Source organism: Crocuta crocuta, unplaced genomic scaffold, assembly GCF_008692635.1.
Source record: "Crocuta crocuta isolate KB4526 unplaced genomic scaffold, BGI_CrCroc_1.0 scaffold97, whole genome shotgun sequence".
NCBI lineage: Eukaryota > Metazoa > Chordata > Mammalia > Carnivora > Hyaenidae > Crocuta > Crocuta crocuta.
In genome coordinates this window covers 3429845-3444914 of record NW_027531999.1, presented here as the reverse complement: position 1 = coordinate 3444914, position 15070 = coordinate 3429845, and the positions used below count along the sequence as shown (strand labels likewise).

At 33.2% G+C, this 15070-nt stretch overlaps 1 protein-coding gene across 6 annotated transcripts in view; it reads left to right on the top strand.

Moving 5' to 3' along the window:
* CNOT2 (CCR4-NOT transcription complex subunit 2) overlaps positions 1-15070 on the top strand; it is a 130115-nt gene that overhangs the window by 76088 nt on the left and 38957 nt on the right. For 5 of the 6 annotated variants that reach the window (XM_077775280.1, XM_077775281.1, XM_077775282.1 and 2 more), the window contains exon 3: positions 8130-8252. In XM_077775280.1, coding sequence (XP_077631406.1) covers positions 8130-8252 — 123 coding nt within the window. Of the gene's footprint in view, positions 1-8129; positions 8253-15070 lie in introns of those variants that run through there. The other variant, XM_077775285.1, reaches the window with a different exon arrangement.

Genomic DNA, 15070 nt, shown 5'->3' with positions numbered 1-15070 from the left:
ACCACAGAATCTTTTTCCGGTTGATGCATGCACAATATATTCTCCTTAGATCAAAGTCGAACTGATAGGGGCATTTATAGACTTTTGGTAACACTCTTTAGAGAATTTGTAGATTTAGGAGGTACATTTTAGGAGATGGTATTACATGGGTTTTGGTAATATTGTCCACATAAAGCAGCTTCAGACCTCAGGTTTCATTAGATGGTTTTGGTTTAAGAAGAGTGATGTGTTCTTTCTCTTTGTATGCCCTCTCCATTGTTTTTTGGATATGAGCCCACCCTCTTGGGGTTTTTGTTTTTGTTTTTGTTGTGGATGAGATTTCTTAACAAAATATTCCTGTAAACCCTGGAAGGACTCTGTGCCAGATATTTACTTATTCTCCAAAATAACAATTGTGGATATGTTCATATAGGCCCCTGTTTTTTTGCTGAATCACATTTTGAGCCATGGTCATATGTACCCTGTGCATCTACTTGTTAACTGCCTTTTCAGTATTCATTAAGGCTCTTACTGTTCATTTATTGGGCATTCTGCTTGCTGAAACAAATGAATTGCTTTTATTTATTTCCATGCTCTTGGTTCAAGTTGATGAATTTAGAAATTCTACCTTTAAAATGTATCTAAAACTTTACTTTTCTTAGATCCATCCTAAGCAGATTCATAAACTATTCATTATATATTTGTCATGTTGTAAATATCAAGCCACAGTATTCTAGAACTAGTGGGACTTCATTAGTAATATGAAGTAATTTTTCTTTATTTAAAATTTTTTTTTAATGTTTACTTTTGAGAGAGAGCGCGAGCGTGAGTGGGGGAGGGTCAAGGAGAGAGAATGAGAGACACAGAATGTGAAGCAGGCTCCAGGCTCTGAGCTGTCAGCACAGAGCCCTACGAGAGGCTTGAACTCATAAACTGTGAGGTCATGACCTGAGCTGAAGTCTGATGCTCAACTGACAGAGCCACCCAGGCATCCTGAGTAACGTTTCTTAGAAGTGAAAGATCATTTCTTCTTTTCCTAAAGATTCAGATATTAATTTCTTTGTTTTTTGAGAAGATAGATTTTCCCCCCAGTATATAACCTTTTCTTCTTTATGTAAGCCTATTTCTTTTTTTAGTGTCTTTCTGGAATGAAATAAAATAAAGATTATTTATAATAGTTGTGAAGCAGGATTGGTAGCTCACAATCCTGTTACCAAAAATATTCCTAAAACAAAAATTCCATAGGTTATAAATATTTGTAGGTTTTCATGTATAATATTTGATATAGGAATATTCCAGTTTCATAAAATTTAAGTAGTCTCTTAGTGAGATTTGACCTATCAGCTTTTCTTTCAAATGGGTGATAATAAAAATACCAGATTATTTTCAGATATTATGGCTTCTCATGATTGTTTTCAAATATTGATTGACTATATCTTGATAAAGTAGGTATATATTAGAGGGAATTGTGATTTTTTTTTAGTTTCTGCTTACTTTGTAGACAACAGAGAACTTGTGTGTATATGTATGTGAAGTGTTTACTGATAGTGAATACAGAATTGGGAGGGAAATATAAAGAAATCGGATTCTGTATTCAGCAGTCAATGGATCTGTAAAATCTCCATTAGGAAAACTGTAAGAAAGGAATAGTCTGTCCCACACCCCTCCCCCAAAGCCCCCCTGAAGCCCCTCCAAAGGCATTATATGACTTATATTTGGTGCTGGTTATCCTTTATAACACAAGGTAGGAGCAAATTCTGTTGCTAGAAATAAAAACATTTCATGGCTGTGGAAAAGTCGTCATTCTTTAATGTTGTGAAATAGTTGATTTTATGATGAGACACATGGATCAACTTGTTAACAGCATTTTTTGACTACAGTAGAGAGAGAATCCACAAGAAAAAGTTGCCCTTAGGATTTATTCTTATTTTAACCCATTTTATACATGTATTCTACACATTTCATGCTACGATGTCTATTTCAGTAGTTTATAGTGAAGTTTCGAGATAGAATCTTATTTCCTTGAAGGGTTAAATTATGTTCACTGTATTTAGAAAGTACTTACAAATATTAGTTCATTTGGAATATGGAAATTAATTACTTTTTAATTGGTGTAATAGTGTTCTTTTAAGCATAATTTTATTCTAAAATTAATGGAGTTTTCTCAAAAATAGGTACAATCAATTTGGTAGTGACTGGCATTTATTTCATGTACCTCATGGTAAAGTATTTTCAGTGACCGCATTTTTCATTTTTCTGCTAAAGAGATCTTTTTGACATGCACAAATATTTAATTGTGGCATCCTGTATTTACATTGTTCACTCCAAAATAAGCAACCTCCCCTTTTTGCCTCTTACCTCTTTTCCCATGATGAAGCTTACAGTTTGAGGAGAATACACACATTAAACTATTAGTTGTATACGTGAGAGTCAGTTTACTATAGTGGTTAAAAGGGGGGACTCAGGCAGATTGCCTGAATTCATATCCCATCTCTGTCACTTATCTGATATGGAACCTCAGGCATATCAGATATGTGACCTCGGTCATGTTATCCAACTTCTCCACTTCTCAATTTTCTCATCTAAAAATGAGAACTACTCAAATAAATACTTGATTACATAAGTAGATACATTTTAAGGCATTTAGAATATATTGCCTGGCACATGGTAAGCAGTCAATAAAAGTTATTTTCATTATTGTATGATTATAGTTATGGTAAAGTATTTTCAAATGACCACATTTCAGGAGCTCTAACTTAGTGTGAAAGTTTCAGATGGGAGAAAGAAAATTATAAATAGAGGTATCAGTATATACAAAGATGCCTAGGTGGAAAAGATCTTGTGTTTGAGTAACCGAAGGTGTGGTAGCAGTTTAGTGGTGACAGGCGACCTATAGAGAGAATTAACGTCAGGGAAGTTACATAGGACCTTACTGTTATTATTTTAGGAAGTTGTTGAGGAATTCCAATTAGTAGGGCTACGACAATTAAATTTTTATTTTAAAGATCCACTTGGGGAAAAATAAATAAAAATTCACTTTGGCTGATGTGGGAGAGTAGATTAGAGAGAAATAAGTGGATTAGTAAAGATCTGTTTGGAGGACTTTGGAGATGCTTGTGCTAGGTTAGATATGGATAATTTCAATAAATCTTACACAGATTTCCTTCAGCAAGGCCTCTGGAGAGGAACTTACCCTGAAATCATTTATTATCTTTAATACTGGCAAATGTTGGCCCAGGCGTGGAATTCTATTCCCAGGATAACCCATTCATGGCAGAGTGGTCCTTTTCCTGATAACAAACAAATGTAGGTTGATTTCAGAATCTATCTCCAGGCTTAACTCAGGCTTCTAGCAGCAATTTTTTTTTTTTAATAGTTTATTGTCAAATTAGTTTCCACATAACACTCAGTGCTCATCCCCACAAGTGTCCTCCTCCATGCCCATCCCCCCCTCCCCCCACATCCATCAGTCCTCAGTTTTTGTCAGCATTCAAGAGTCTCTCATGGTTTGCTTCTAGCAGCAATTTTTAAAGTACCCCCAGACATTTCTACTTGAATACAATTAATAAACTAGAATCATCCTGTCTGGGATATGATCTGTTTTTCACTCTTCCCTATTTTTTTCCCTGTATATGTATATACACATATATATTTTCAAGTTTTCATTTATAAAGTGTCCTAGTTTTGTTTCCCTGACTTTTATAAAGCTCTTGCTTCTTATTCCTTCTGTCTTTAATTGTCATCCATCCCACCTGGGGCCAATTTGCTAGCCTTTAAAGTTACTGTTTTATGAGATTATCTCAAGTTTGGGGTTTTGTGAATTCTTTTTTTTGTGATTATTCTGATTTTTACTGCATTTAACTTTGAAATACTTTATTTAAATGTTGATAATGTCATGCCTTAGGACTTCATAGCTAGTCCAAAGTAAATTATGAAGTATACTGGGAAAATCTAGCCAAACTGGTGCTTCCATTTTGCCTGTCACTNCGGGGTGGGCAGGGGGCAGTGCTTAGGCTGATAAAAAAAGGATTAGTGTAAGCCAACCTCTATATATACTTTCTGATTAGTTCTTGCAGAATCAAAGGAAAGATTAAATGATTAAATGTTTTAGATGTGTTTTCAAAAAAGACTTAAGACACTCCTTTTGCTGAATACATACGTCCTATCATTCTTTGTTGGTAAAATCTCACTTTTTACTTCCCTTTTGCTGCAACATCTGGTATGAAAGTCAGGAGAAAGTTGTCAGTTAAGAAAGTAGGTGTAAGTCTGTGATGTGTTTACTTGAAAACTGACAAATTGTATGTACCAAAGATTCTAACAAATGTCATACAATGAAATTATAGTATGATTTTATTTTAATTATTTTTTTAAATTTCCATTTGCCAAATCAACTCTAATATATATGACATTACTAGTAATTGCAATATAGTATTCACATATCCTCTTTGAAATTGATAAAAATTGATTTCTAGATTCCTTTGATTGCTACTTATTCTCTTCCAGAAGATAATATGAATACCTTAGCCTTTGATATCATCCATTCATACATCCATTAGTGTCAGGTCTCTCAAAATATATCCTTTATCTAACCATGGCTCACCATTTCTACCACCGCTGTAGTCGGAGCCACCGTCCTCTCTTACCACCTGCTTTCCTTCACTTTTGCTTTGTCTTTTGTCCATTCCTTACAGAATAACTGTATTTTATATATCCCAAATTATGTTACTCTTAAATTACCCCCAAACCCTTTTCACTTCCATCTCCCATAGAATAAAACCCGAAGCCTCTCAGAGCCTGCAAGGCACAGCATGATTTGGGCCCACCAGTACCTTAGACTTTGGTTTCTATATTCTCTCCTAAGTTCCTACTGCTTAAGTCACACCATTGAAGATCTAGCTGTTTCCTGTGTGTTGAATGTTCTTCCTACAGGTCTTTGCCTAGATGGTTCTCTTACTTCTCTGCTTGATTGTAATCTTCCCTAGTTTCATCTTTTCTGGCTAATTCTAAAATAGTTTTCCTACCCTGTGGCATCATTCTATGTGGAATAAAGGACAGGCCCTTAAAACTGGAATAAAACTTTTATGAGAAACTTAATATGTTATCCTTTCCTTTTCTCTTTTTCTTCCTTTACTCCCTCCCCACTTTCTCCTCTCCTCTCCCCTCTCCCCCTCTCTTCTCTCCTGCCCTGGATCAGATAATTTTTTGTTTCATTTTAGTACTCATTCCCAGACTGATGTTGAATTTAAAGAGCAGACTATTAACAATCTTACCTTTCATCTTTTGCTTAGGTCATGTAAGAATAATTAGTATTTTCAGTGATGTATAATTTCTGTGTTGAAGCACACAAAACAAAAATGCAATTCTACATTTTTGTGTTTTCTCCTCTCTCTCTGTTTCTCTCTCTCTCTCTCTCACACGCACACACACACAACAAGAGTGTGGGAAAAATCTCATATTAATGAGTGAGTACATTTCTATTTTCCTTTGAAGAATTTCATATATTTAGTTTTGCTTTCAAACAGTAAAGCTTCTTATATAATATTAGCATGAAGTTTTTTATTCTGTACAGCTAATTTCAATTTTGGAATTTTAGGAGTCTGTAATTGGTTTTGTTGATAAATGTTATACAAAACTTTTCAAAAGAAGAGTTTACTTTGTATCCATTGATTTGATTTATGTGTATATAATTTGATGAGAGGTAACCCTGGTATTTTCCTGAAATTTTATTGTATTCTCTAGATTTCATGCCATTTTCCCATGTTTATCCTTTCTAAGAGTTAGAACTCCGTAGTAATGGTCCTTCAAAGGGAATTAAATGTTTTCTTCTTACTTTTGCAAAACAAACTTTTAAAACTTCATCTATAAAAGAGTCGTAATTTGCAGACTAAAGTGCCTTTTTCCACAGTTACTTTTTTGTAATAAAATTCCCTAAAAAACCACTTATTCCTGTTAAGGACTACTTAGTGGGTTGGTGGATAGGCGTGTGGCATTCTAGTCCCTGAAATTACATTCAGAATTACAGAATAGCTTTTATGAAATTAACAGGGAGTACACTACTAGAGAAGATTAAGTATGTTCTAACAAAATAATAAAGTCTTTAAAAATATCTTTCTGTATTTCACACCTAAGGAGTTAATAGCCACAAGACATATAGCAAGACAGTGAAGCTGTCATCAGACTGTTGTTCATATTTAACTAAATAGCTTTTTCTCTGACCTCAAAAGGAAAAATGGTTAAATATTTGAGTTTCTTAAAAAGCTAACAGGGAACTTAAGATATAAAGCAGTTACTAAATAAAGTTGGTCATTAAAGTCTATCAGTTCACCATGTCTTCTGATAAACAGTAATAAGTACAGTGTTTCTATTTGAAATGAGAAGTAAAAGATACTGTTCATTTCTTATAATTGAAGAAAATACCTTATTCATGAGTGTATAAATCAGATGTCAAATTTGATGTGAGTTTTTCCCTAAAGTTTTTGCAAAAATACGTAGTCACCATATATTCAAGTCTTTACAAATGTCTTCCATCATGACATTTCAGTTTACTTTGGACTACAAAAGTACCATTGTGGGGGGGNGGAGCAGAAGAAACACATTGACATTAAATAACCTAGTTAGTTGATAGCTTTGGAAACTTTATAGAGGTCATCCTAAGGAAAATAAATTAGCATTGGGGCATCTTCCTGGCTTAGTTAGTAGAGCATGGGACTCTTATCTTGGAATCATGATTTTGAGCCCTGTGTTGGGCGGAGAGATTACTTAAAATCTAAAGCATGGAGCACCTGAGTGGCTCAGTTTGTTCAGGTCATGATGTTGTGGTTCATGAGTTCAAGCTCCACATTGGGCTTTGTGCTGACAGCAGCCTAGCTGCTTCAGATTCTGTGTCTCCCTCTCTTTCTGCCCCTCCCCTGCTCATGTTCTGTCTCTCTGTCTCTAAAAAAATGAATGAACATTTTAAAAAATAGAAATAATTTAAAAAATGAAAAATGAATTGTGAAGACTATTGCCTCGCACTACCTTCAAAAAAAGAATTAGAACAAGGGTGCCTGCCTTGCTCAGTAGGGCATGTGACTCTTAATATCAGGGTTGTGAGTTTGAGCCCTCTGTTGGTTGTAGAAATTGCAAAACTTAAAAAAAAAAAAAAAAAAGAATTAGCACATATATAGTAATTAATTTGTATTGGCATGGGCTCAAAGTTACTAGTGTTGGATGTGATAAAGACTTAGAAAGCAAAAGAATAATAATAAGTAGGCTACGTGACAGAAATAATAAATTTACACCAGGATGATGATTCTCTTATCTTACTGGTTATCTTAAATTATTTTACTGTTACAAGAGTGGGTACTTGTGGTTTGAGATAAAGTTTACAGTTTACCGTAATATACTGACTTAAATAGTGCTGTATCTCAGTAAACGTATATTGTGAGTGAAGATGATATGCTCTGGAAAACAGATCATTTACACAGTAGGTACAGTGATGACAAAGACTAATATTGAAGATGCATGTGAAGATTTTTAATAACTAAGCCCAAAATTAATTTAAAAACAATCTTTGTATGGTAAAAGTATATTTTGGGTTGTAATTTTTCAAGAATAAGTGATGTTTATTTCTTTTAAAGTAAGTGGAATTATTGTGTAACATAGGCTTTATTAAATTTCTCCTCTTATTTTCTGAGCCTGGAAGCAAAAATTTAATACTCTAATCTTCTAGTAGCCAGATTTACAACTTTTTCACATGCCCTGTTTGCCTTTCCGGAGCCAATCTCTTCCGTCCGTCCTTCCTTCCTTCCTTCCTTCCTTCCTTCCTTCCTTCCTTCCTTCCTCCCTCCCTCCCATTTTTTAATGTTTTATTTCTGAGAGAGAGAGAGAGCAGGGGAGGGTCAGAGAGAGAGGGAGACACAGAATCTGAAGCAGGCTTAAGGCTCTAAGCTGTCAGCACAGAGCCCAATGTGGGGCTCGAACCCACGAACTGTGAGATCATGACCTGAGCCAAAGTCAGACGCTTAATCTACTGAGCCACCCAGGCGCCCCAGCCAATCTGTTTCTTTATCTTAGCATTGCTTCCTTGGTTTTCTTTTCTCCTCGTAAGAATTTGGTAAAGCATGCTATTTTCTAAAATACTACTCTTGATAAAAACTGTTTTTGTTTAGGTGACAAACAGCATGTTTGGTGCTTCAAGAAAGAAGTTTGTAGAGGGGGTCGACAGTGACTACCATGATGAAAACATGTACTACAGCCAGTCTTCTATGTTTCCACATCGGTCAGAAAAAGATGTAAGTTAATCAGTTATATTGTGTATACTTAACAGTGTGTGTCTGTATCTTTCTGGTTCCTGAAAAGTAGTATATGAATTGCAGAATACCATCTTTAATCGAGTGACTATGTTTTAGGCACAATGCTAGGCCCTGGGGATACAATGTCTTATGGGAGCTTACATTCTAATGGGAGATAAAATGTCCTAGGATTCTTAAGTTGGGATACGGTAATACTGTGGTAGGAAGTACTCAAAGTCTTGTGGTAAACATGGTATTTTAGATCATCAGTTGTTTTTTTAACTTGTGAACTTGTTTTAATATTAAAGTATGCATACAGAGTAGAAAGCAGATTTGTACAGATTTAAAGGTATAATGGCAAGATTTAGTGAAACTTTACCTTTGTTATGTAATTTTCAGAGTGTAACCCTAAGCTTCAGTTAGTAAGAGCGTCTCCTGTTTTCAGCGTAGAGATGCTACTATAGAAAAATTTTGGAAGAACTGTATTCAAAACATAGAAAATGTTATAGAGGTGTGAGTGAATTGCTTTGGAAGGCTAGTAGTTCAGTAATCCCTTTTGGAATGAAAGGATTTCACACAGCCAAGTCATAATTAGCAAATTGATAAAATATTTTTAAGGAAATTGTTATTTTCAAATTCTGGTAAGCCTCTTTACATTATACACTATGTACTATAGTAGTCAAACCATTGCATTTTTGCATATGTACTCACCCATCCTTTTTCTCCTTTCAACCCTTTATAAACTTGCTATCCCTCATTTTCCTCTCTATATAACAATCATTTCTAGTTAATAATCTAAGGAGATAGTTACGGATATTAAAGCACTTATAAAATTCTAAGATCTGTAACAGATGCTCTCATTTTTCATTAAAGTTGACCATTAGTAAATTACTTCCTGTGTCTTATTTCACAAAATTGGTTTAACCTAGATTTAAATTAGGATTTTGGTCAGTTTTTCCCCCTCCTGTTTTCATATGACTCCCCCTTATTTTTATTTGAAAATTGTGTCATTTTGGCAACAGTGTGTCGGTTGTGTTATTAGGACTCTTAAGAACATGTGGTGACTTACTTTATAGTTAGTCACTATAGTTTATAGTTATAGTATGTGCAGTTTAATAGCTCATAGAATAATGTTGTCTAATTAATTTTCTGTTAACCTTACTGCCCTTTTAGCTGTTTGCTCTTGGATATAAATTATAATTGAGTTATTTTTTACATAAGTTTCTGTGTTTATGTCTTGGTCTTGTAGTTAAAGAATTTGGAATATCTTCTGTAAGTGCTGGTTGCAATACTATAAAACTAATCCATGTGTATATTACTGTGATTGTATAGGGCAAGTGAAGTCTGATGAAAAAAAGTGGTAGTAGAATATTACTTATTGAAGAAAAGCACTCATTCTGATTATGAAAATAATGAAGGTTTCAAACAAATCTGGAATAAAGTGTGTACAGAGAATTACAAAGATGTATGTCTTCTCCAGAGCAGAACTACTTTATATCTGAGGTTTTTGTTACCATTGTCAAATACACTCACATATGTTGGTTACCATTCCTATTTAGTTGTTTGTCAGCAAGAAAAAAAAAAACCCACAATGATTTGCTTTACAAAACTTTTTTTTTTATTAAGGTAATAAAACATAGAGATTAAGAAATTAAGCTCTAAAGCCTAACAATTAAATATGTTTGGATCTTGGCTTTGCCTGTTAGTAAAGACTTCTCCACGCCTCTTTTTTCTTCTTTAAACTGGAAATAATAATGTAGTAGCACTTATAAATTTCTACTGTTGCTGATACTTTTTTTAATAACAAAATAGTACCATCGGTATTACACAGATTTTAGAAAACATGAATGAGAAGGGAGAAGAAAAATTATCCATAGTTTTCCTGATCAGGAATAATTTTCTGTTAATATTTTGATTTAATACACTAAATATTTTTGCTAAAAATATTATTAATGTAAATCTTGAACACATTAACATGTTTTCCACTAGGAAGCTTATACTAGTTTTCACTCGGAGAAGCACTCCCCATGCCCTCAAAAATACCAGCTGTTACCTCTAAGTCTTTGCAGTATACAAAAAGAAGTTTGTTGTTTTAAAATACAGATATTGTTAGATATCTAAATTTAGATATTGTTAAAATTACACATATAGGTGCACACACACACGGTAACATGTCTTTTCCATGTATTTCTTCCTTTGTGGATTACCTATTTTTGTCCCATTTTCTGTTTCTCTCTTGAGACGGTAAGTCTTGTTTATTTGTTAGTGTTTTCTATAAATTAAGATTAATAGACTCTTGTGCTTCATTACAAATACTTTCTCAGGGTTTATTTTTGTTTTGTTTTTTGCTTACAGTTTAGGGAATTGTTTTTTAATGTACAAGTATTTATCATTCTTTCTGAATTTGACTTCTCAATCTTTTATTTTTATGCTTCTCTGTTTTTGAGATTATACTTAGACTTTTTTCCAGCTACTTTCTTCTGGCATTTTTGTGCTTCACTCTTCACATGTAACTTTGGTCCCTTAGAAATGTATTTTAGTTTAAAGTGTGAATATTGCTGTCCAGATCTCCACCCTGCACTCCCCCCAACCCTCTCAGTGAGGTTATCCAATATCCAGTTGTCCCAACACCATTTGTATAGATCACAGGTTAGAAAACTTTTCTGTACAGGACCAGATAGTAAATATTTTAGGTTTTATGAGTTAAGAGGTTAAATAAAGAATACTATGTAGGTATTTATATAACAGCTTAAAAAGCAATGTGTGTGTGTGTATATATATGTATATATACATATATATACACATTATCCTACAAATACTAGCTATGTGCTAGATTTGGCCTGCAGGCAGGAATCTGCCCAACTGTTAGACCATTCATTTAAGACTAATTGAAACCCTCCTTTTAATGTCTGATGTATTCTTGGGCCTGTATCTAAACTCTTACTGTTCTGTTTCTCATACTGATTCTATGGCAGAACTACAACATAGTTGAATTGCTGTAGCTTTATAGACAATTTTCACATCCTAGTCAGGTAAGGTCTTTTACATCCTTATAAAATATTTTTGACTATTGCACATTTGTATCGATGGTTACCTTCTTTCACAAGTCTGGTGTCTGTCTTCCAATGTTGTTCTTATGCCATTTTTCAATAAGTGGGGTTTTATGGTTGCCATTTTTGTTATGTTATATTTTCATTGGTTTTTACTGATAGAATAGTTTGTATTTATTTTATAACCAACTACCAAACTCTTACTAGTTTTTATTGATTGGGAACATGGGCTCTACAAATCCTACTGTATGACTATATCTCACATGATTTACTAACTAGGTATCCTTGGGCAAGTTACTCAGTCTCTTTGTGTCTCAGTTTTTTCATCTATGCAATAGGAATAATGGTACATGATTCATGGGTAGTTACAAGGATTGAATGAATAAATGTATGCAAAAGTTTTAGAAGACCAGATAGTAAATATTAAGTAAATTTTGCTATGAATATGAACAATAATAATAATATTATTCCATTTGATTATCTTGGGTTTTCTTACATAGTTATATATATCATCTGCAAATAATTGTTTTACTGTAAAATTATTGAGGAGAAAGCTTTTAAACATAACAAATAGATGAGATAATTTTATAATTTTTTTCTCTCTGGGATCAGTGAGAAAATAATTTCAAATTTTAATTTATGATAAAGAAAAACTGAACAGTGATTGAGTGAACCTTTAAGCCACTTATTTTAAAAAGTCCTGATGTACCCTATCCATACAGTATAAAATGTAAATCTTTATTCATATGCATGGTTGTAGAAATATTTGGGAAGCTGTTCTTTGTGTGATTGTGTTCTAATTAAATTGCTGAGTAGTTCTTTAGGACTTATTTTTTCCAAGCCCTTTTAATTCGGGAGATGCTTGTGTATGGATATATCTTTCTACAAAATGCTGAATTTGCTGTTTTGAAATGTAAACATAGTTTTATGAATATTACAGAGATGTTTAAGTGTTTTCACAAGATCAAATAAATTTATAGACAGATGGGCTTGATTTCTTTTTTATTATGATTATTTTCTTTTTGGGGACATTATAGAAAATTAAAAGCATTCATATGTCAGTAGACAGCTCTTTGGGGGATAATATCTAAAAGTTTAGAGTTGTTGTTTAAATATATTGTATTTGAATTGCTAACCTATTTTCTAATCCTATGAGTCTGTGCACTCATTTGATAATTCCTAAGCATAATCATTTTAGAAGCACATACTCATGGGAAACCCCTTTTCTCTTGTTTTAAAATATGCTGTAAAGACATGAAATGTAACACCTGTTCCTTTTTAAAAACCTCTTAAAACTGATAAGAGTTGGCCACTTCCTTATTTTGACAAACAGCAACCATTTTGAACTCCTATCTAGCTTTTATACTTGTGTTAGTTAGCCTACAGCAATTATGGCTGCTGGAATTTCATTCTGGCCAATTAATAACCAATATTTCATTAAAGTCTATTATAAACTTTTATTATAAAATAAATTTTTGTTCTCATCATGGTTAGTATTAACTACATTTTGGAGTCTTGGTTGGCTTACTGTCCAATTCATTAATTATACTCCTATTCCTTTCTACCTGGAGACCTTGGGACTGTTTTTTGTTTTGTTTGTTTTTCAGATCTTCACATGGTTTTCTCTCACTATTCTATCTCACTATCTTTGCTAAAATGTCTTCCCTGAGAAGAAGCCTTCTCTCTTTGCCTAAGTGGCTTTGTGTGTACTATTTGTACTACTCCCACTGTATCCTTTGAAATTCTTTCTTGCACTTTCATAATCATAGCATCTCTTTATCTGAGGTACATATTCATGAATTGTTGATTATCCTCTCTACTCCACTAGAATTTAAGTTTAACAAGGGCAAGGATTTTGCCTGTCTAGTTTACTGCTGTGTTCTTAGAACCTATATATAATAATGTATAGGAGTTAGTGGGCTGTCAGTGAGTTTTTGTTAAAGAAAGGAGGGGGGAAGGAGTTGATATTAAAAAATAATAATTAAGATTAAACTTCAGTTGAAAATGTGAATGTATAGAAACGTGTGAAATTTTTATAATAGTATAATCTGATAGAGTTAAATGTAAATAAATTAGATTGTACTCTAAAGAAACTGTAATTAAATATCAAACCATTTGAAGCAAATGCTCTAACACCTCTTATTTACATGGGCGGTCACATAATCTTCAAACTCCATATTTTAAAGATAAAAGCGTATTTAGTATTAAGGGGAGTTAAAATGATATACCTACAAGATATACTAAATTGTGATATATGTACAAAAAGAATCACAAAATATCTCATCTCAATTATAACAATAAAAATTCATAGTTAGAGGAGTGCCTGGATGGCTGAGTTGGTTTAGGCATCTGACTTTGGCTCAGGTCAGGATCTCACGGTTCCTGATGGCTCGGAGCCTGGAGCCTGCTTCGGATTCTGTGTCTCCCTCTTTCTCTGCTCCTCCCCTGCTTGTGCTCTCTTTCTCAAAAATAAATAAACATTAAAAAAATTTTTTTAATGCTAAAGAAAATTCATAGTTAGAAAATGATATTTTTTTCCCTACAATACTAGCAAGGAGGTTTTGTTTTTCATAAAAGAATAGCCAGTCTTTGAGGGAGTATTGAAATAATGTGTAACTATAATTAATGCAGACTTCATAGAAAACAATTTAGAAATGGATATTAAAAGCCTTTAAAAAATGTGAACATTTATTGAATCAGTTACATGCCTCCCTATATATTTGGCTCTAATCTAAAATTCATATAATATAATATTAAGATGTTCATTGCCCTACTTTGAATTTGAATATTAAAGAATGTCCAGTAGGAATTTACATTGACTATTTCAGCATGCATTATACTTTTTGTAAATGCTCTTTTGTAATAATTTTTTATTTGAAAAAGAGCATGCAAGCAGGGGACGGGCAAAGGGAGTGAGGGAGAGAATCCAAAGCAGGCTCCACACTCAGTGCAGAATCCAACACAGGGCTTGATCCCACGATCCTGGGATTATGACCTGAGCTGAAATAAGAGTCAGACACTCAACTGACCGAGCCACCAAGGTGTCCCCAAAAATGCTTTTTAAAACTTAATGTTTTAGCCAAATTATTTGAAATACCTAGGAACCCCATAATTTATTTTTATCGGATTCATAAGAAACAAGGTCCTATGACTTACTGACTGTTTTAAATTTTTCTGATTGTTCCCTCTCCTTTCTTTTGGTCTTTTGTATTATATTCTCATAGTTTTTCTTTTTGTGTCTATTTGTTAGATTTCATTCTGACTTCAGTGGTTTGATTTTTTAAAGCATACTGTTTTTATTTTTAAAATGTTCTTCAGATTCTGTCATAGGTTGAGAACTTCTTTTCTGTTATCCTTGTTTGTAGAAATGATATAGTCAAAGTTATACTTGTTACATTTGTCCTTGATGTCCAACATGATAGGAATTGTTCTCTCCATACCTTTATGTATATTGTACAGTGAATTTTTTTAAGAACATTTAGAAACTTGTTTCAGTTTTTAATTGCTTTGTGATTGGGGAATTTTTATTTAGCCAGACTTTCTTGTGTTTTGAAGTCATTTGTTATTAGAAAATTATTTCTTGACAAAACTGATTTTAATGTTTAATATGTTTTGTGAGCGAAGGTACTTTTTTTGGAGGGAATAACGGAGAGGTGATCGCTATTGGGAAGCGCAGAATAATTAACACCTTTGTGTTGTTATGGATTGCTGGCTGGAGTCAGATTTGCTTATTATTAAATTTTCAAATATTTATTTTAATATATTTTT